This window comes from Babylonia areolata, chromosome 24, assembly GCF_041734735.1.
Source record: "Babylonia areolata isolate BAREFJ2019XMU chromosome 24, ASM4173473v1, whole genome shotgun sequence".
In the NCBI taxonomy this organism is placed as follows: Eukaryota; Metazoa; Mollusca; class Gastropoda; order Neogastropoda; family Buccinidae; genus Babylonia; species Babylonia areolata.
Genome location: NC_134899.1, coordinates 44,212,252 through 44,232,442, shown reverse-complemented (window position 1 = coordinate 44,232,442; position 20,191 = coordinate 44,212,252). Strand labels below are relative to the sequence as shown.

The window sequence follows — 20,191 nt, the reverse complement described above, 5'->3', positions numbered from 1 at the left end:
ACCACATAATGATGCACAATACACAAAGCCACATAATGATGCACAATACACAAAGCCACATAATGATGCACAATACACTGGGCCACATAATGATGCACAAAGCCACATTATGATACACAATACACAAAGCCACATAATGATACACAATACACTGGGCCACATAATGATGCACAATACACTGGGCCACATAATGATGCACAATACACAAAGCCACATTACGATACACAATACACAAAAGTCACACATACTAACAGGCATTCAAAACCAGAAAACTGCCAACAGGCACCTCACAAGTCCTACACACAAGACAGAATACAATACAACAAGAAAGAACAAACATAGTAGGAATGCCCGATGATCAAGACACTCCCACACCCCCATCCCCCACTCTAAAAAAACCACCCAAACAAACAAACAAAAATCACGGCCTTTTTTTTAACACGATACAGGTGAACAAACCAGCAAGGCAGAAAATAGGAAAGGGGGGGCAGGGTGTGTGTGTGGGGGGGGGGGGGGAGGTGACAAGGAAAGGGAGAAAGCCAGAAAACAAAGAGAGCAACAGAAAAGCGGAAACTTTGGAACAAAGAATTTTCCCCAAGTTCCCGAGGAAAGTGTTTATGCTGCAAGAACCTCGGGCATTCCCACCATCCCAGCTTTGTCCTGCCATGTCTGGTGTGAGATGAATGTTGTTCAGCAGACTGTACCGTGTCTTACACTGGCATTCGGAATCTACAGTAAAAAAAAAAAAAAAAAAAAAAAAAACTGCCACCACTTCTGAAGGTCTGACACCTCTTCAGTTTCAGTTTCACAAAGCGTCAGAGCATATGGACTGATCACTAAATGCTACACGACACCTGCTAAAAAAAAAAAAAAAAAAAAAAAGATTTTTTTTTTTTTTTTTTTTTTTTCAAAAAGGCAGCAGCTATCTGCCTGACATTCACATAAACAAATTGCACAGATCAAGCCTTAAGAGCCAATCCTGGGCTTGAGTAAAACATCTAAAACATCAACATTATAAAAAATATATATATAAAATAATAGGACAAAATGAACAAATAAGTATACACATTCAAATATAGTGAAGAGAAAGATACACAGAAGGCAAATGACTGAAATCTAAAGAAACATTGTCCACTGTTGGATGATGTTCCTTGCCCGCCTGACGATGTTCCTTGCAAGAACACAGGATCGAACCAGAGGCCTTCAGCGGCACTCCAAACTGAGCTGTTCTGACTGACCCCTTCAGTGACAATATACATCTCTGAAACCAACGCTTGATTCAGACCTGACCGAGTGTGTGCATGGACCATGAGCAGATGTCATCGAGCAAAACATAAACTGTTGAGGAGAAAAAAACACATTAAAAAACAAAAAAAGCTGTACCGCATTGTTTATCAGAAAAGGTCTTGAAAGCACCTGTAGCTTAATATCTGACCTTTTTTTTCAAATTTTTCTTTTTACACATGCTGCAGACAAATTATAACACAAAGCATATCTGACATGATTATTCAAAATCAAACAGTAACTGTTTCTACAGTTACAGTTACAGTTACATATGTAATCCATGCAACACTCTGCATCATGCCCAGGTTTAAAATCCCAGCGACCACATAGTCGTTTTTTAGGCACACAAATTTCTTGGGAGTCAGGGGCGTGGAGTGGGGAGGGGGTGAAGAACACAAGAACGTGGGCAGGGGATGGGTGGGGGGAAGGTTGTGGTGATGAAGGGCAACAATGCAGGTCAACATTCATGTGGACCAGTCCACCATCATGACACAAGATATCTACATGCCTCAAGAAGAATAACTCTAAAAGAACCACTTGGAACATCTACAGCCATTCACAGCCGATATTTCCATATAAAAGACTGACCACTCCATACCTCACATCCTTAATTCCGCGATAAAAGACAATACAAGAAAAGTTCAAACAATGACACAGATACTCCTTATGTACGAAGACAATCTTTTCTATAAGCCTTTTCTATCAAGATTCATTCCCTCTGCACTCATTCCAGGTGGTGGCGTTGCTTTCTTCTCACAACAGATGAAGAGCCCTGAGCTGCTCCGATGCTTCACTCCCTTCCTGAGATGTAGTCAGCCAGCTGGCTGCCGTATTTTTTAGTCAGTTCGTAGGTCAGGAAGAGGGCTCCAGTGGCTGGAAAGGTTCTGATGACCGTGGGACCCAGTCCTTTGTACAGCGCTCTGAACCCTGCTCAACAAGCACGTGTTTGTGGCGTTAAAATGTGAATAAAAATATCTCTGACAAAAATCAAAAGATTGTAAAATTATGCGCTTGACACATTTAATAAAATAACTGGGTTGGTGCTGATGTCATATCCTATGTTTTATTTGTTTGTTTCTTTGGGGTTTTTTTAACCCTTTTGCTGCCAGGAAAATAAGATTTAAGTGAAATCTATTTGCCAGGGTTTTTTCACAAAAAACGGGTATAAATTTTCAAAAAATTCTGTGCTCTTTGTTACTGGAGAAAGACCCATAAAAGTATATATTTTCTGAAAGGTAAATGAATAAAGAATACAAAACACATGCTGTTTTCCCATTTTATATATTTTTAGTGACATGCTATTGTTTTGAAATCAGTGTTTTGTTTTTTGTCACATTTTCAACTTGTTCATTACAAACATTAGTCAGGTAATTTGCACAAAAACATCATATTTTCTGGACAAATGGATATCTGCAAACACAAAATCATACTAGAACAACCACAATATATATATATATATATTTTTTAAGAGATAGATACACAATACATTGTGACTTCTCCAAGTGATAAGATGGATGTGAGGCCACGCCCCCTCAGTCTCCACCCCCCTCCTCCTCACCCCTCTCACACGGTCACTTGATTCAGTTCTCATCAGACCGCGTTGGCTGCGTGCCAAGAATATCGCTCTGCTGCTAATTCGGTCATCTGTCGTCTGCTAACATCTGTACAGCCGGCATCACTCACTGACAGTCGCATTTGGCCACTCTCTAGATTACTCCCTTTATTTTCTATCAGATCGTCCTATAAATGTTCATCACTATCTTCTCCTTCGAATTTACGCTTCAATTCTTTCTGAGCATCAGCTAAAGAAAGAAATCATGGTTGATTTAGTTCGTCACGATCGCATGTCTTGAGCACGGCGTCAGTCCGACATTTTGTTGAGCGAGCGAGGAGAGAAGTCAGGCAAACACTTGGACAGTGACCCAACCAAAACGTTCAAATAAAGGACTGCTTCATGACGTAGATGGGGTTTCTAGCTATGAATAGAATCTAGAGAGATTCCCCAGGCTAAAGCTACCACTATTTTTGCCAAGGAAGTGAATGCAAACCAGGGAAAAGTCAGAATATTTCGATGACGAGTTATCTCGTCATGCAGGCAGCGAAGCATACATGCTTGCCATGACGAGTTATCTCGTCATGCAGGCAGCCTAGGGGTTAAACTAAGGCAAGAGAATGAAAGACAGATCACATGTGCACAAGCGAGAGGGAGGGAGAGAAAGAGGGAAAGAGAGCATGTGTCTGTGCTGTTGTTAATCAATTTTTCATCTTTTCACTAACAATGATATTTGGCAAAATACAAAAAACAAATTAAAAAAAAAAGGGCGAGGGGGGGGTAAGGATTTGTGTGTATGTACGTGTGTAAGAGAGAAAGGGAGAGGGAGGGAGGGAGAGGGAGAGAGAGAAAATGTGTATTTGTGTAGTATCTCCCAGTCAAACAGACACACATCTAAAGTCATGGTACCCAAATGCAAAAATATCAACAAAGCACTTTTTAACCCTTTCGCTGCCAGGAAAATAAAATTTAATTGAAATCTATTTGCCAGGGTTTTTTCACAAAAAACGGGTATAAATTTTCCAAAAATTCTGTGCTCTTTGTTATTGGAGAAAGACCCATAAAAGTACATATTTTCTGAAAGGTAAATGAATAAAGAATACAAAACACATGCTGTTTTCCCATTTTATATATTTTTAGCGACATGCTGTTGTTTTGAAATCAGTGTTTTGATTTTTGTCACATTTTCAACTTGTTCATTACAAACATTAGTCAGGTAATTTGCACAAAAACATCATATTTTCTGGACAAATGGATATCTGCAAACACAAAATCATACTAGAACAACCACAATATATATATATTTTTTAAGAGATAGATACATTGTGACTTCTCCAAGTGATAAGATGGATGTGAGGCCACACCCCCTCAGTCTCCACCCCCCTCCTCTTCACCCCTCTCACACGGTCACTTGATTCAGTTCTCATCAAACCGCGTTGGCTGCGTGCCAAGAATACCGCTCTGCTGCTAATTCGGTCATTCTGTCGACTGCTAACATCTGTACAGCCGGCATCACTCACTGATAGTCGCAACTTGGCCACTCTCTTGATTGCTCCCTTTATTTTCTATCAGATCGTCACTATCTTCTCCTTCGAATTTACACTTCAATTCTTTCTGAGCATCAGCTAAAGAAAGAAATCTTGGTTGATTTAGTTCGTCACGATCGCATGTCTTGAGCACGGTGTCAGTCCGACATTTTGTTGAGCAAGCGAGGAGAGAAGTCAGGCAAACACTTGGACAGTGACCCAACCAAAACGTTCAAATAAAGGACTGCTTCATGACGTAGATGGGGTTTCTAGCTATGAATAGAATCTAGAGAGATTCCCCAGGCTAAAGCTACCACTATTTTTGTCAACGAAGTGAATGCAAACCAGGGAAAAGTCAGAATATTTCGATGACGAGTTATCTCGTCATTGTGACAGCGAAGCATACATGCTTGCCATGACGAGTTATCTCGTCATGCAGGCAGCCTAGGGGTTAAATCAAGCCAGTAAAAGTTTGTTTTTCTTTTAATGACAAAAAGAAGATGAAGAAGAAGAAGAAATCTTTTCTTTTCCAGTTTCGCTTTCAGTCACAGAACACAACCATATAGGGGCATGAAGGTGTGAGTAGGGAATGGGTTCAACAACACCAGTAAGTTACTCCCTTAGGCAAGACAACACAAGACCTTTTTTTTTTTCTTTCTTTCTTTTTTTTTTTTTTTTAAACTTTTCTTGTTATTGAGGATCATAGATTTTTTTTTTTTTTCACCCTGTGCTTGCCATGAATCGAGTGAAGGCTACACAATGTCTATGTCATCTTCTTCTTCTTCTACATTCTTGGCTGGAGCTCCTACATTCATTTACAAGTACGAGTGGGCTTTTATGTGTTAAACATTTTTATCCCGCCTTGTAGGCAGCCATACTCCATTTTCAGAGGGTTTTTTTTTTTTTTTTTTACTCTTCCATCTACTTTGGTCTTCTTTTGGTCCGTGAGCTTGTGGGTGGGGTGGGTGTGTACTGCGCATGCACTATGCATTACTGTACATGTTTTGTTTCATGTAAGGCGCTCAGAGACTATCATATAGGAAGTTTGCACCACTTAAGTATCATATATTATCATCATTAATATAAAATGATAGAGACTATTATATAGGGAGTTTGCACCACTGAAGTATCATATATTATCATCATTAATATAAAATGATAGAGACTATCATATAGGAAGTTTGCACCACTTTAGTATCACATATTATCATCATTAATATAAAATGATAGAGACTATTATATAGGGAGTTTGCACCACTGAAGTATCATATATTATCATCATTAATATAAAATGATAGAGACTATCATATAGGAAGTTTGCACCACTGAAGTATCATATATTATCATCATTAATATAAAATGATAGAGACTATCATATAGGAAGTTTGCACCACTCAAGTATCATATATTATCATCATTAATATAAAATGATAGAGACTATCATATAGGAAGTTTGCACCACTGAAGTATCATATATTATCATCATTAATATAAAATGATAGAGACTATCATATAGGAAGTTTGCACCACTTTAGTATCATACAGTCGCCAGTACTTTCTCCCCCTCCACTAGACCTCGAGTGGTGGTCTGGATGCTAGACGTTCGGATGAGATGATAATCTGAGGTCACGTATGCAGCATGCATTTAGCACACATAAAAGAACCCACAGCAGCTAAAGGGTTGTCCCTGGCAAAATTCTGTAGAAAAATCCACTCAGATCCACAAATAAAACTGCAGGCAGGAAAAAAATTTTTAAAAATGGGTGGCGCTGTCCGTGTAGTGACATGCTTTCTCTGGTGAGAGCAGCCCAAATTTTACACAGAGAAAGCTGTTGTGACAAAAAGAGCAATACAAATACAAATACATTATCATTACTAATATAAAATGATAAAGCAATAGGCACACTGCTAATGTTTTCTTTTTTTTTTTAATTAACAAAAGAGATACACAAAATTATCATCCAAAAAGACAACAACAAAAAAAACAACAACAAGAGCAACAACAAAAACTATCAACCAATATAAACAAAAATTTTTTTAAATCTTACCCTCTGTCCTGAAGATGTGAAGAATGGTGGCGGAGAAGGTGGGGGCCTTCTGTCCCTCCACCGCCTGCACCTGGATGCGTGACTTGCACACGTCCGCCGGGAAAATGGCCACCCACAGCGCCACGCCCCCCACCCCTCCGCACACCACTGTCCGCACAGCTCCTGTACACCAGTAATGGTCAACGGTCAGTTACTGTCACTTTCAGACCCATAAAGGCCATCATTTTTTCCCCTCTTCAATTTCACTTCTGTGGCTTATACACACGAGTGCACCTTCAAAATAAAAATCCTGGCTCCTTACACCAGTAATGGTCGACAGTCTGTTACCATCATTTTCAGACCCCTGAAGGCCGTAAATTTTTTCTCTCTTTTCACTTCTATGCCTCATACACTCAAGTGCACCTTCGAAACAAAATTCCATCTTCAGTCTGCAGTTGACAAAACGCTCCATGGATCTGAGCATACATTAGTAGTAAATATGTAAGGATGGAAAAAGGAAAATGAAAGTCCTGGATCCTGAGCTCAGTTATGTGCTGCACCTTGATAATAACAATAATAATATTAGTAATAATAATAACAATATCACTATATGTACTTATATAGCACTGAATCTTGCGCAGAGACAAATCAAAGCGCTTCAACAGCAGTCATTCACACTCATGCATAATACAAAGGGAATGAAAGACAAGCCTTAATGATACATGCAGACAGAAGGCTAGGTAAAACTACAGACAGAAAGAGAGAGGGAAGGTATTTTGGGGAAGATGTAGGTTTTTAGGCTGGACTTGAGACAGCTGAGAGCAGAGATTCGACAAAGCAAAATGGGGAGTTTGGTCCACGTTTCAGGATAGGGACCAGAGAGAGCCAAAGAAAGGCAGCTGATTGTGGAGTGTTTGAATTTGGAAACGTGGAAACACAGTGGGTTTGAGGCTGATCGTAGAGAGCGAGATGGGCTGAAGGCAGTCACATGGATAGCAAGGGGTAGATTTGTTGACACATTTATGCACACAAGAACTGACTGTATTAAAGTGTGCATGGTTGTGCATATGTGTGTGTGCGTGTGCATTTGTGTGTGTGTGTGTGTACATGTGTGTGTGTGTGTGTGCGCACGCGCGTGCGTGCACATCTGTGTGTGCATGCATACCAGTGTGTGTCTCTACGTGTGCATGCATGCGAACATACATGCACACAACAGACGTACACATTACCTATTTCATCCTTCTTTTTGCCTGGCGGAGTGAGAAGCGCCCTGCTGATCTCGTAGCCGCCGAAGAAGAAGAAATAGCCGGGCATCTCTCGCATGAAGGTGCTGGTCAGGCCTTTGTACAGCCCGCGGATCCCTTCTGTGCGCAGTATCTCTTTCGTCAGGCCGTACGGGGTGCTGCAAAGAAAATGCTGTTCAAAATAGATTCAATATTTCTAGTTACAGCAACAGTGATGTCCAGATATTCCTTCAATGTGCTGCATCTCTTTTTAGAACGTTAGTTACAGCAACAGTGATGTCCAGATATTCCTTCAATGTGCTGCATCTCTTTTTAGAACGTTAGTTACAGCAACAGTGATGTCCAGATATTCCTTCAATGTGCTTATCTCTTTTTAGAACGTTAGTTACAGCAACAGTGATGTCCAGATATTCCTTCAATGTGCTTCATCTCTTTTAGAACGTTAGTTACAGCAACAGCGCTGTCCAGATACTCCTTCAATGTGCTGCATCTCTTTTAGAACGTTAGTTACAGCAACAGCGCTGTCCAGATATTCATTCAATGTGCTGTATCTCTTTTTAGAACATTAGTTACAGCAACAGCGCTGTCCAGATATTCATTCAATGTGCTGTATCTCTTTTTAGAACGTTAGTTACAGCAACATCGCTGTCCAGATATTCCTTCAATGTGCTGTATCTCTTTTTAGAACGTTAGTTACAGCAACAGCGCTGTCCAGATATTCATTCAATGTGCTGTATCTCTTTTTAGAACGTTAGTTACAGCAACATCGCTGTCCAGATATTCCTCCAATGTGCTGTATCTCTTTTTAGAACATTAGTTACAGCAACAGCGCTGTCCAGATATTCATTCAATGTGCTGCATCTCTTTTTAGAACGTTAGTTACAGCAACAGCGCTGTCCAGATATTCCTTCAATGTGCTGTATCTCTTTTTAGAACGTTAGTTACAGCAACAGTGCTGTCCAGATATTCATTCAATGTGCTGCATCTCTTTTTAGAACATTAGTTACAGCAACAGCGCTGTCCAGATAATCCTTCAATGTGCTGCATCTCTTTTAGAACGTTAGTTACAGCAACAGTGATGTCCAGATAATCCTTCAATGTGCTGCATCTCTTTTAGAACGTTAGTTACAGCAACAGTGATGTCCAGATAATCCTTCAATGTGCTGCATCTCTTTTAGAACATTAGTTACAGCAACAGTGATGTCCAGATATTCCTTCAATGTGCTTATCTCTTTTAGAACATTAGTTACAGCAACAGCGCTGTCCAGATAATCCTTCAATGTGCTTATCTCTTTTAGAACATTAGTTACAGCAACAGTGATGTCCAGATAATCCTTCAATGTGCTGCATCTCTTTTAGAACGTTAGTTACAGCAACAGCGCTGTCCAGATATTCCTCCAATGTGCTGCATCTCTTTTAGAGCATTAGTTACAGCAACAGTGCTGTCCAGATATTCCTCCAATGTGCTGTATCTCTTTTTAGAACGTTAGTTACAGCAACAGTGATGTCCAAATATTCCTTCAATGTGCTGCATCTCTTTTAGAACATTAGTTACAGCAACAGTGCTGTCCAGATATTCCTTCAATGTGCTTATCTCTTTTTAGAACATTAGTTACAGCAACAGTGATGTCCAAATATTCCTTCAATGTGCTGCATCTCTTTTAGAACATTAGTTACAGCAACAGTGATGTCCAGATAATCCTTCAATGTGCTGTATCTCTTTTAGAACATTAGTTACAGCAACAGTGATGTCCAAATATTCCTTCAATGTGCTGCATCTCTTTTAGAACATTAGTTACAGCAACAGTGATGTCCAGATACTCCTTCAATGTGCTTATCTCTTTTTAGAACATTAGTTACAGCAACAGTGCTGTCCAGATAATCCTTCAATGTGCTTATCTCTTTTTAGAACATTAGTTACACCAACAGTGATGTCCAGATAATCCTTCAATGTGCTGTATCTCTTTTTAGAACGTTAGTTACACCAACAGTGATGTCCAGATAATCCTTCAATGTGCTGTATCTCTTTTTAGAACGTTAGTTACAGCAACAGTGCTGTCCAGATAATCCTTCAATGTGCTGCATCTCTTTTAGAACATTAGTTACAGTGACAGAACTGTCCAAATATTCCTTCAATGTGCTGCATCTCTTTTAGAACATTAGTTACAGCGACAGAACTGTCCAAATATTCCTCCAATGTGCTGCATCTCTTTTTAGAACGTTAGTTACAGCAACAGTGCTGTCCAGATATTCCTCCAATGTGCTGCATCTCTTTTTAGAACGTTAGTTACAGCGACAGAACTGTCCAGATATTCCTCCAATGTGCTGCATCTCTTTTAGAACATTAGTTACAGCAACAGTGCTGTCCAGATATTCCTTCAATGTGCTGCATCTCTTTTAGAACGTTAGTTACAGCAACAGCGCTGTCCAGATATTCCTTCAATGTGCTGCATCTCTTTTAGAACGTTAGTTACAGCAACAGTGATGTCCAGATAATCCTTCAATGTGCTGCATCTCTTTTTAGAACGTTAGTTACAGCGACAGAACTGTCCAAATATTCCTCCAATGTGCTGCATCTCTTTTAGGACATTAGTTACAGCGACAGAACTGTCCAGATATTCCTCCAATGTGCTGCATCTCTTTTAGAACGTTAGTTACAGCAACAGCGCTGTCCAGATATTCCTCCAATGTGCTGCATCTCTTTTAGAGCATTAGTTACAGCAACAGTGATGTCCAGATAATCCTTCAATGTGCTGTATCTCTTTCAGACCCCACTGGGTTCTCCAAAGAAAATAGTGTTATAAATGAAATTAAAATTTCTAGTTACAGCAACGGCTCAGTCCAAATATTCCTCCAATGTGCTGCATCCCTTTCTGCAAAACATACTGTTTTAGCTTAAATCAACATTTCTAGTTTCAGCAACAATTCTGTTCAAGTGTTCCTTCAATGTGCTGTATCTCTTGTCTTCTAAGACCCAACAAGGTTCTGCAAGGCACAGTTGTAAATTAAATTTAGCATTTCTAGTTACAGCAACAGTGCAGACAAATATTCTTTCAATGTGCTTATCTCTTTTTTAAGACCATACAGGGTTCTGAAAAAGAAAGCACTGGCCTTAATGAAGTTAACATTTCTGGTTACGCAACAGTGCTGTCCAAATATTACTTCAATCTTCTGCATCTTCGTAAGACCATACAGGGTTCTAAGAAAATACTAGTCTAAATAAATGAAGTTAACATTAATAGTAACAGCAACTCTCTTGTGATCTATAACCTGTGTTTAAAGCTTTGTTTTAATCTGCTCTAATTCCACCTTCCTCCTGCTACAACCCAACACCCGTCTACACATTATTTCCAAATGTTATATATGTTACATTACTGTAAATTACAATAATAAAATGCTTTATTTTGGAATGTTTTTATATCTGCAAGCATATTATACCAAATATACTTCACACACACACACACACACACACACACACACACACACACACAAATTTTAGGTCTGTGAATCAATACAACAGAATACATTTTTATGACATATCTATTCATTTGAAAGATGTATATGTGGGAAAGTATAAAGCACTGTTGCTTCTGCTTTGTTAGTGTTTTGAGTTGTACTTAGCAGTAGTTGTATCAATTTTGCTTATGATCTTGTAACTTGAATGCAAAACCAGCATAACCAAGCATAACCAGCATAATACAAACTTCACTTTTCTTGACTTTCACTCACACATATATATATATATCTATATGAATTTCTACACTGAATGTGTTACTGAGAGGAACATATGTGTGTGCAGTGTAGACACTCAATAGCCCATCAATCAAACACACACACACACACACACACACACACACACACACACACACTTGAGTTAAGCTTCCTGGCACAGTGCCAGTGTGTAGCATCTGTCTGACCTGCCTCATAGACCTTAAATCGTCGTTAATTAAGTCACTCACGTATGTGCTGCAGACAGCAGCTTTTGTCAGGTGAAAGACAACACCTGGATCTAGGATCGTCACTATTTTTTATCCACTAAAAAACTGATGCACACATTTTATGGAACCACAAACACAAGCGATCCAACACATGAATGCACAGCTAAAAGACAGCAATAGGCAAAGTTGTGACCTAGACACAGCGCGCCGTGAATGGGTTAGGCAGGAGGCCATGTGCATGAAATAAAGAAGGGAGGACTAAACGTGCGATATCGGAAGAGGGTGAACTGCCTTGCCGGGTGGAATGAGGAAAATCAGCATAAAGTGCCTTTTTGAAGGAGAAAACACCAGGCCAAAATAGGCCTTCAAACTCTGATCACTGGTGAACACTGGATCAGAAATCCAGCACCTATCCAATTCTGCCACAGCAGCTCCTGCTATCAAAGTGGACATTTCTGCAAAGTTTTGCCAGGAACAACCCTTTTGTTGCTGTGGGTTCTTTCACATGCGTTAAGCGCATGCTACACATGGAACTTCAGTTTTTGTTTCATCCTAATGACTAGCGTCCAGACCATCACTCAAGGTCTAGGAGGAGTTGCAGGGGCAGAAAATACTGGCAAGTGTGGGATTCCTTGTCGTGCACTCAAATTCTCTCACTTTCTATGTGGAGACCTGACAACTAAGCCAACACTCCAGCCCTCTCATATTAACATTAATGTTAACCTTTTCACCACCGGTCAGTTTAAAGTGAAAAACTCCCTGGTACCAGAAGCACAGAAAAAATGGCGTCAAAGAAAAGCTAGGGACTGAACAAAATATGGCCTACCCTACTACCGAAAATGAAGAGCAGTAGGTTTGTGAATAACTGAACCTTCGATCTGGTCACATTTCAGCAACACAGGTGCTCCACCTGGCTGGTGGTACTGAAATGCGACACTGGTGGTGAAAGGGTTCAGTTCAATACACCATAAAACATTCTGTAAATATTCACTTTACTTTCTTAAGCCCCATACACTATACAGTTTAAAACATCCTATTAGACATTTACTATTCTCTGTTAAGTCCCATACAGCTTAAAACATCTGGTGCTGCTGAAATGCCACATTGGTGGTGAAAGGGTTAAAATATTTTTTTGACCAATAACAATAAAAAACAAAAAAGAAAACCAACATTTTGAGACGCTCCATGCCGCCCTCCAGCTGACCGCGAGTGGCCATCTCTCTCATGGCCTGCAGCCGACACTTGACCAGCTCTGTGGGGCACAGGGTCAGGGAGGAGAAGAAGGCGGCCATTCCTCCTGACACTGCGTTCTTCAGGGGGTCCATGTCCGCCACGCTCGGCGACCCTGTCGACAGGATTGGCCCAGCGGTTAGCTACACTCATCGGCCCAGTGGTTAGCTGCACTCAGCTCTCACACTGACTGTGGACAGCATCAGCCCAGTGGTTAGCTACATGGCCCAGTGGTTAGCTACACTCAGCTCTCACACTGACTGTGGACAGCATCAGCCCAGTGGTTGGCTACATGGACCAGTGGTTAGCTACACTCAGCTCTCACACTGACTGTGGACAGGGCCGGCCCAGTGGTTAGCTACACTCATTGGCCCATTGCACTCAGCTCTCACACTGACGGTAGACAGGATTGGCCCAGTGGTTAGCTACACACACTCATCAGCCCTGTGGTTAGCTACACTCAGCTATCACACTGACTGGACAGGATTGGCACAGTGGTTAGCTACACTCAGCTCTCACACTGACTGTGAACAGGATTGGCCCAGTCGTTAGCTACACACATCTGCCCAGTGGTTAGCTACACTCAGCTCTCACACTGACTCTTTTGTTGTTGGCTGTGAACCCAAGACTTTGGTGTGTGTGTGTGTGTGTGTGTGTGTGTGTGTGTGTGTGTGTGTGTGTCTTGTGTGTGTGTGTCTCTTGTGTGTGTGTGTGTTTGTGTGTGTGTGTGTGTCTGTGTGTCTGTGCATGGGGTGTTGAAAAATGTCTTTCAGTCTTCAGCCACTTCACACCAAGAAGTCTTGAGAAAACAATGGCGGTTTGCACATGCTCCCTGCCACACCCACTCCACCCTACATCACCCCCCTCATATAACACATAACACACACACACACAGCACACACACAGCACACACACATGCATGCATGCACATATACATGCACCTTCCACACAAAATTACTGCAGAACGCAATAGCAAGACCATTACAGACCTAGTGATCTGATCCATATCTGTTATCCTTTGATAACACGCAAAAAAGTACCTCTAAATTTTCAAACAAATGACATTATGCCTGATGACTGAATTAACTACAAATTTTGATTTAAATATTTTATAGTATTTCCATAATGATTTGTTTGAAGTCAAATTTAATGTGTGTGTATTCTTTTAATGCCTGACAGTATACTATACATACAAAAAAATTCCAAGGGCTCATGTAAATTTCAAGTATCATCATTTTTTTGACATTGGTATCATTATCAATCTAACACACAAAAAAGTCAGTTTCACTTTAAACAGTCTTGGCCAGCAACAAAATACATAATAAAATAATTTAAAACAAAATTCTTGCACACAGCCTTTCAACACCAATATTCTGCATCACTCTACTCTTACCTGTCACAGAGGCCACCACTTTCTGACACAAGCCATAAAAGCAAAATAAAACAGCATTCTCAGACACGTTGGCAGCCAGCGACGGCACAGTCCCAGCATACAATCCTCGCACAACGCCATCCTGTCGGAAGGTCTTCACAAAGCAGTCAAGGGCGTTGCGATACATGGTTGGAAACGTCTGCATTTTCACCTTCACTGTGTCCAGAGGCTGGCCTACGTAGACTGTCACAATGCCACCTGAAAATTGACAAGTAATAACTAATATATACAGGGAAGAAGAAGACAAAATTGACTGCAGGATTCTACAGAACAAAAAACTAAAGTTTATAAAAACCTTTTTGGTTTTTGGTGGTAGATGAATCCTCTTGGAGTGAGACACGACGTTTCGAACCATAGGCCCATTGTCAAGTGGGCCTATGGTTCGAAACATCAGGTCTCACTCCAAGAGGATTCATCTACCACCAAAAAGGTTTTTATAAACCTTAGTTTTTTTGTAATATATACAGATTTATAGTTTGATGATACCTCCTCTGAAGTGGAGCAGTGGCGTTGCAACAATGCACCCGACTAATAAGTGAATGTCTACAGGTTCGAATCCTACATACAGACTAGGATTTTTTACTCCCTCCTGTGCTGGACCTTAAGTGGTGGTCTGAGTGCAAGTCATTCAGATGAACTGATAAATCAAGGTCCTGTGTCCACCATGCACTTTGCACATGTAAAATTCTGTAGTAAAAGCCCACTTTGATCATAAAACAAACAAATATGTATATATGTACATATGCATGGAGAAGAAAGAAAAAAAATGTATGTTGGGTGGTGCTGTACTGTGGTGACCTACTTTGATAGAGAGAGCAGCCTGAATATCACACAGAGAAATCTGTTGTGACAAAAAGTAATTCAGTAGGTATAACTGAAATTTCTGCAGACTCCAAAACAAACAAACATACACAGTGTATTAATTAACTGGATTTTCTGCTTTGTGTTATGGTTCATGCCATATTATGTTGCTATGTTGTATTGCAATGCATTATATTGTACTGATGTGGAATGCAGTGTAGTGTAATGAAGTGTAACGCAGTGTCAATTTTTATCATATAACTGTGTGACTGACTGTATCATATAGTGCAGTTTATTATCACACAAGAGTCGCATATGTAAAATTTGGGGTGCTTTAACTGGTACACAGCCATTGTCTGATCTACACCACCCTCACATCTTTTTCTTTTCTTTTCTGCAGAATTGCACATTTGTTTACAAATCAAAGAAAATCTTTCTCCAGAATTTTGCCAGGGACTACTAAGTAAAAAAAGTCACCTGTATCCATATAAATGGGTACTAAGTGCGTTCTGCACTGTACAGTAATCTTGATTTTGCCAGGGACTATTAAGTAAAAAAGTCACATGTATCCATATGAATGGGTACTAAGTGCGTTCTGCACTGTACAGTAATCTTGATTTGTTATCTAACCCTGAAGATTGACACCCCATCCACCAATCAAGGTCAAGAAGAAAGAGGAAGAAAGAATGAAGGATAGGAAAGAAACAAAGAAAAGGAAACACCAAAAACATAAAGTAGTTTATCTATATGACATACACTGGACCTGGGATCTTGTCTTTTTTTGACTCACTTGTGTAAACAAAGTGAGTCTATGTTTCAACCTGGTGTTCGGTTGTCTGTGTGTGTGTGTGTGTCTGTGTGTCCGTGGTAAACTTTAACATTGACATTTTCTCTGCAAATACTTTGTCAGTTGACACCAAATTAGGCATAAAAATAGGAAAAATTCAGTTCTTTCCAGTCATCTTGTTTAAAACAATATTGCACCTCTGGGATGGGCACAAAATTTTTTTTTAAATGAAGCCTAATTATATGCAAACTGCATTTACTTATATATTTATATTTTTTGTATTTTCTAAACTTGGAACTTTGATCTGATATTCTGACCCAACATAAAGAGCGGTCATTATTATCATTTTTTGTTCAAACAGGAACTTGTTTTGCTAAGCATGGAAGTTTTATTTATTTTGCAAACGTTTTGGTGCAGATAGTAAAAAAAGGGAAATTACTCTGTAATTAATGCTAGGGGACTTAATTCGAATCTGGTTAGGACTTTTTTTTTCTTTTTCGTTTTTTCAACGCGAAGCTTTTAATAACAAATACAAAACACAGTTTAACGATTGGATTTTTTTAAAAAGTGTATCACAAGTGAGTCTTGAAGGCCTTGCCTCTCTTGTTTTCTCATAAATGAATGCTTGTACTTTACCTCAACCTCAGAGACAAATATGAAAATGCTTGCGCTCTTAACTGCAGCAGCACTTTGTTTTGATATAATTATGATATCCCACAATCATGAATCATCATCATCATGTGCTCTCTCTGTATCATCAGTATAACATCACCCATATATATGTGTTCAGTTTATTAGTTTCTCCATCAATGCCAAATTCAACTGTCTGGTGATTCAGAACTGCAACTTTCCAGATTCTGCTTATGACAGGCGTGCAAGATCAAGATGAAGTGGGGGAAAAATCAGTTAGATGTGCACTGACTGGGTGAAGAAAGTAGGACGTACTTGCACATGGCACAAGAAGCACCCATATTTATGCATATGTCCATTTTCAAAGGAACCAGGTAAACTGATTATTTCTCATTCAGTAACTTATTTTTCTGCAATCAAAAAAATAAAATAAAATAATTTTTTTTTCTCTCAAACAGTTGATTCTGATTATCAATATTATTCAGTATCAGTATGAAGATGTGAGATTTCAGTCAGCCACTAACGAACAACAATAGGAATGAAAACATGTTCTCTCTCTCTCTCTCTCTCTCTCTCTCTCTCTCTCTCTCTCTCTCTCTCTCTCTCTTCTTAGAACATTTTACATAAGCCCCATGTCTCTTCCACATGAAATTACTGATGACAAACTAAAACAACAACAAAATGAAAAATGAAGAATTTATCATTGTATTTACTTAAAGCCTTTAACAGGCAAGCTAATGCAGTTCAAGAACTGGAAAAAATGTTTTTGAATGCTTTAATTATGACACTGACAAGTGACATATCATTTAATGTGAAGACGTTGTCAACATGAATGCCAGGCAATTTCATTGTCTTTGTGTTTATATCTGGATCCCAGCTCTGCCCTATACTGAATAACTTTTCCACTTGTTTCATTATCTTTCTAAAGTTTCTTGCTCATGACTGTCATAATCATATACATTTCTTCTTTTATTTTTTTAATTTTGTTTTTCATCATTCAACAATAACCAACCAAGCATCAATGTTCAAACAAGAAGGTCCTGCTTCACCTTAAACATAATCAAAGTAATACCCAGCATCTCTTTTCTAATGTTTGATTAATTATCTCATTTTCAGTATAGATCTACATATGATCTGAGATTTGGGTTAGCAAACAACAGTACAAAACAATGCACTCTCCCGGTCTTATAGATATCTCTCATATACTATCATCATCATCAGTTCTTCATCTTTTCACATTCCACTTACCAACCAGCTATCAAACATGAAATCTTCAAAGCTTCACATACAACTTCACAACTTACCCAAAGTTCCTCCAGTGAAGTCCACAACAGCATCCAAAGCATTGGACCGAGACTTCTCTCGGATTCCCATTTCTTGCTCAACGAGTTCCATTGCTGGCTCCATGTTGGTGGTTCTGTGTTTACTAGCAGAACTGGTGCTGGTGTGTCCTTCTGCTGTCTAGTCTGCAGTGACACTCTTTCTCCTCAATTTAAGCAACAGACTCACAATCTGCTATCACCTGAAATGTTTATCCGCTTGTATTGGGTGAGTACTGAATTCCAAAATCTGTCAGAACAAACTGGTTACTACAGAGACAAGAACTTGCTCAAGATTACTGGGGGGAAATACCTGTCACCTGTCCTGAGAAAGCATGAGTAGATCAATGACTAGACTCCTGCTGACTGCACTGGTCACTTGACTAGAATTCTGTCAAGGTGCTGGGGACAAAAATGTCCTCAGAAAATATGGCTGATCTAGCTATAACTGGACTCCTACTGACCACTGAATCAACTGCACCTGGACAAAAGGTGAATTTTCACAAGAAGGTATGAGAGATTGATGAAAATGTTTGAAAAACACAAAGACGAATAAAAATCCTTTTATTTTTTTTGTTTGTTTGTTTGTTTAATAGCTGTGGAAGGGATTTTTTTCAATTCCCCTCCTAAAATTACTTGACACGTTCTTTCGTTCTTTGTCAGCCTCTTGCAAACACCGTCCCTGGTTTCCAAATAAAAGTTTAAAGTCACAGGTCAAACTGAGGACGTCAACAAACCACTGTCACTGTGTCAGCTAAGAACACACACCTGCATGCTGTAGACCTGTGGTGGTCTTCTATATGAGAAGGCTTTTCGATTAATGTTCAGAAAACAACTTCACAGAGTTTCGACAGCATGCTGATGTTGTTCGACACGTGGAAGAACTGGCTTACTTTCACTATTTACTTCGAACGGCGTTCCTCGTGCGCATGCGTGATTCCAACAAAAACTAAACCCAAGAACTTTTACGAACACGCAAGTCCGAAGTGAGAAATGCTTCGAACACTGAGCTAACTTTTCAACGCTCCCTTCTGACGACTGAGTTCTTCTGTCAACTTTGCCCTTGAGAACCAATACTTTAATCAAGATGTTGGAATGTGTCACTTTCGTACGAATTTATGTGCGATACCTGCAAGTTTCATCAGAGTTTGACCACCGAACTACAGAATGGTCTGTGTACATGTGCGGACGACCTTGACGATGTGTCAACGGAAGTGCACACCTTCGTTTTAGGCATTGCCGATTGGTCCGCTGAAATGAATGAAAGGCCAGGGAGGGTTTATGGAAAGCCATTTCGAATAAGATTAAAACAAAACAAAACAAAACAAAACAAAAACGAATAAATAAGTAAGCAAATAAATTAAAATAGAAAAGTACAATCAGTAAATGTGATTTATTGTTAATGCATGTAAATTTTAAACACTTCAGTACAATTTACATTTTCAGTAAGTATAACTCTTCTTCAGTTGTGTTTTTTCAATGATTCAGTTTTACTTGTTTTTTCTTCTTCTTTTTTTTAATTTGTTTTTTTTAAACTTTTACATTTTTTAATAGAACGTGGTTGTTTTTGTACGTGTGTTAGAGTGTGTCAGTTCAGTTCAATTCAGTTACTCAAGGAGGCGTCACAGCGTTCGCGGGACAAATCCATATACGCCACACCAGATCTTCTTTGCATAGTGCCTGGCCAGCAGCGTACAGTAACCCAACGCGCTTAGTTAGGCATTGGGGGAAAATTGATGTCATCAGATTAATGAATAAATACATGAAGAAAAAGAGAACTAAATAAAACTAAAAAAATAAAATGAAATAAAAAGGTTATATAATGTGTCAACTACATGTCTATATCATGGGTGGGAAGTGGCATCCACATTCCACAAATACTTCCTCTTGTGTACCCCCCTCACCTCAGGCCCCTTTCCCCACTCTTCCATCTCAAGAGACCGGGTCTCTAGAGATGGAAGACTGGGGAAGGGGGCCTCACCTGCCGTCACCGTGACAACAGCCCCTCAGTCCCTTCCCTCTCACCTTCCTCCATCCTCCTTTCCACAACCTCCGTCCCCACCCTTCTCCTTGAATTCTGAATAACTCACTTGCGGGCGCCAATGAACCTGACATTGCCACAACAATGCATCCTCTCAGTCACACAACCCCCCTCCTCCGTCCTCACCTCCCTTTTATTCCCCCCACCCACTTCACTGCCCGCTTCAAGTGTCGCATAACACAATGCTTGAGGCAAAAGCATTGTGTGCAGTATATAACTGCTCATTGGCAATTTTTACAACTAACCACGGGACGCTCGGGGGTATTGGCAACCAATCAGTTTTCAGTTCTGTCTGTGCTGTGCGTGTGCGAGTGTATGTGTGCCGGTGTGTTTGTTGTGGGAGCTGCGATATGTAGGAATGTGTGTGTGTGTGCGTGTGT

The 20,191-nt window shown here is 39.8% G+C and overlaps 1 protein-coding gene across 3 annotated transcripts; it reads right to left on the bottom strand.

Annotated features, from left to right (window-relative positions):
• Nucleotides 1-855: 855 nt before the first annotated feature.
• On the bottom strand, nt 856-18,949 carry LOC143299080 (mitochondrial ornithine transporter 1-like). 3 transcript variants are annotated; one of them, XM_076612187.1, is made up of 7 exons: nt 18,664-18,949; nt 17,756-18,020; nt 14,195-14,431; nt 12,742-12,916; nt 7,619-7,791; nt 6,411-6,572; nt 856-2,211 (listed from the first exon to the last, which is right to left on the bottom strand). In XM_076612187.1, the coding sequence occupies exons 2-7, from the start codon at nt 17,856-17,858 to the stop codon at nt 2,075-2,077; spliced, it is 987 nt and encodes a 328-aa protein (XP_076468302.1). In that variant the 5' UTR covers nt 17,859-18,020; nt 18,664-18,949; the 3' UTR covers nt 856-2,074. The 3 variants fall into 3 exon arrangements, with proteins under 3 accessions (XP_076468302.1, XP_076468303.1, XP_076468301.1); XM_076612188.1 differs by having other exon boundaries at nt 18,900-18,921; XM_076612186.1 differs by having other exon boundaries at nt 17,756-18,949.
• Nucleotides 18,950-20,191: the final 1,242 nt, after the last annotated feature.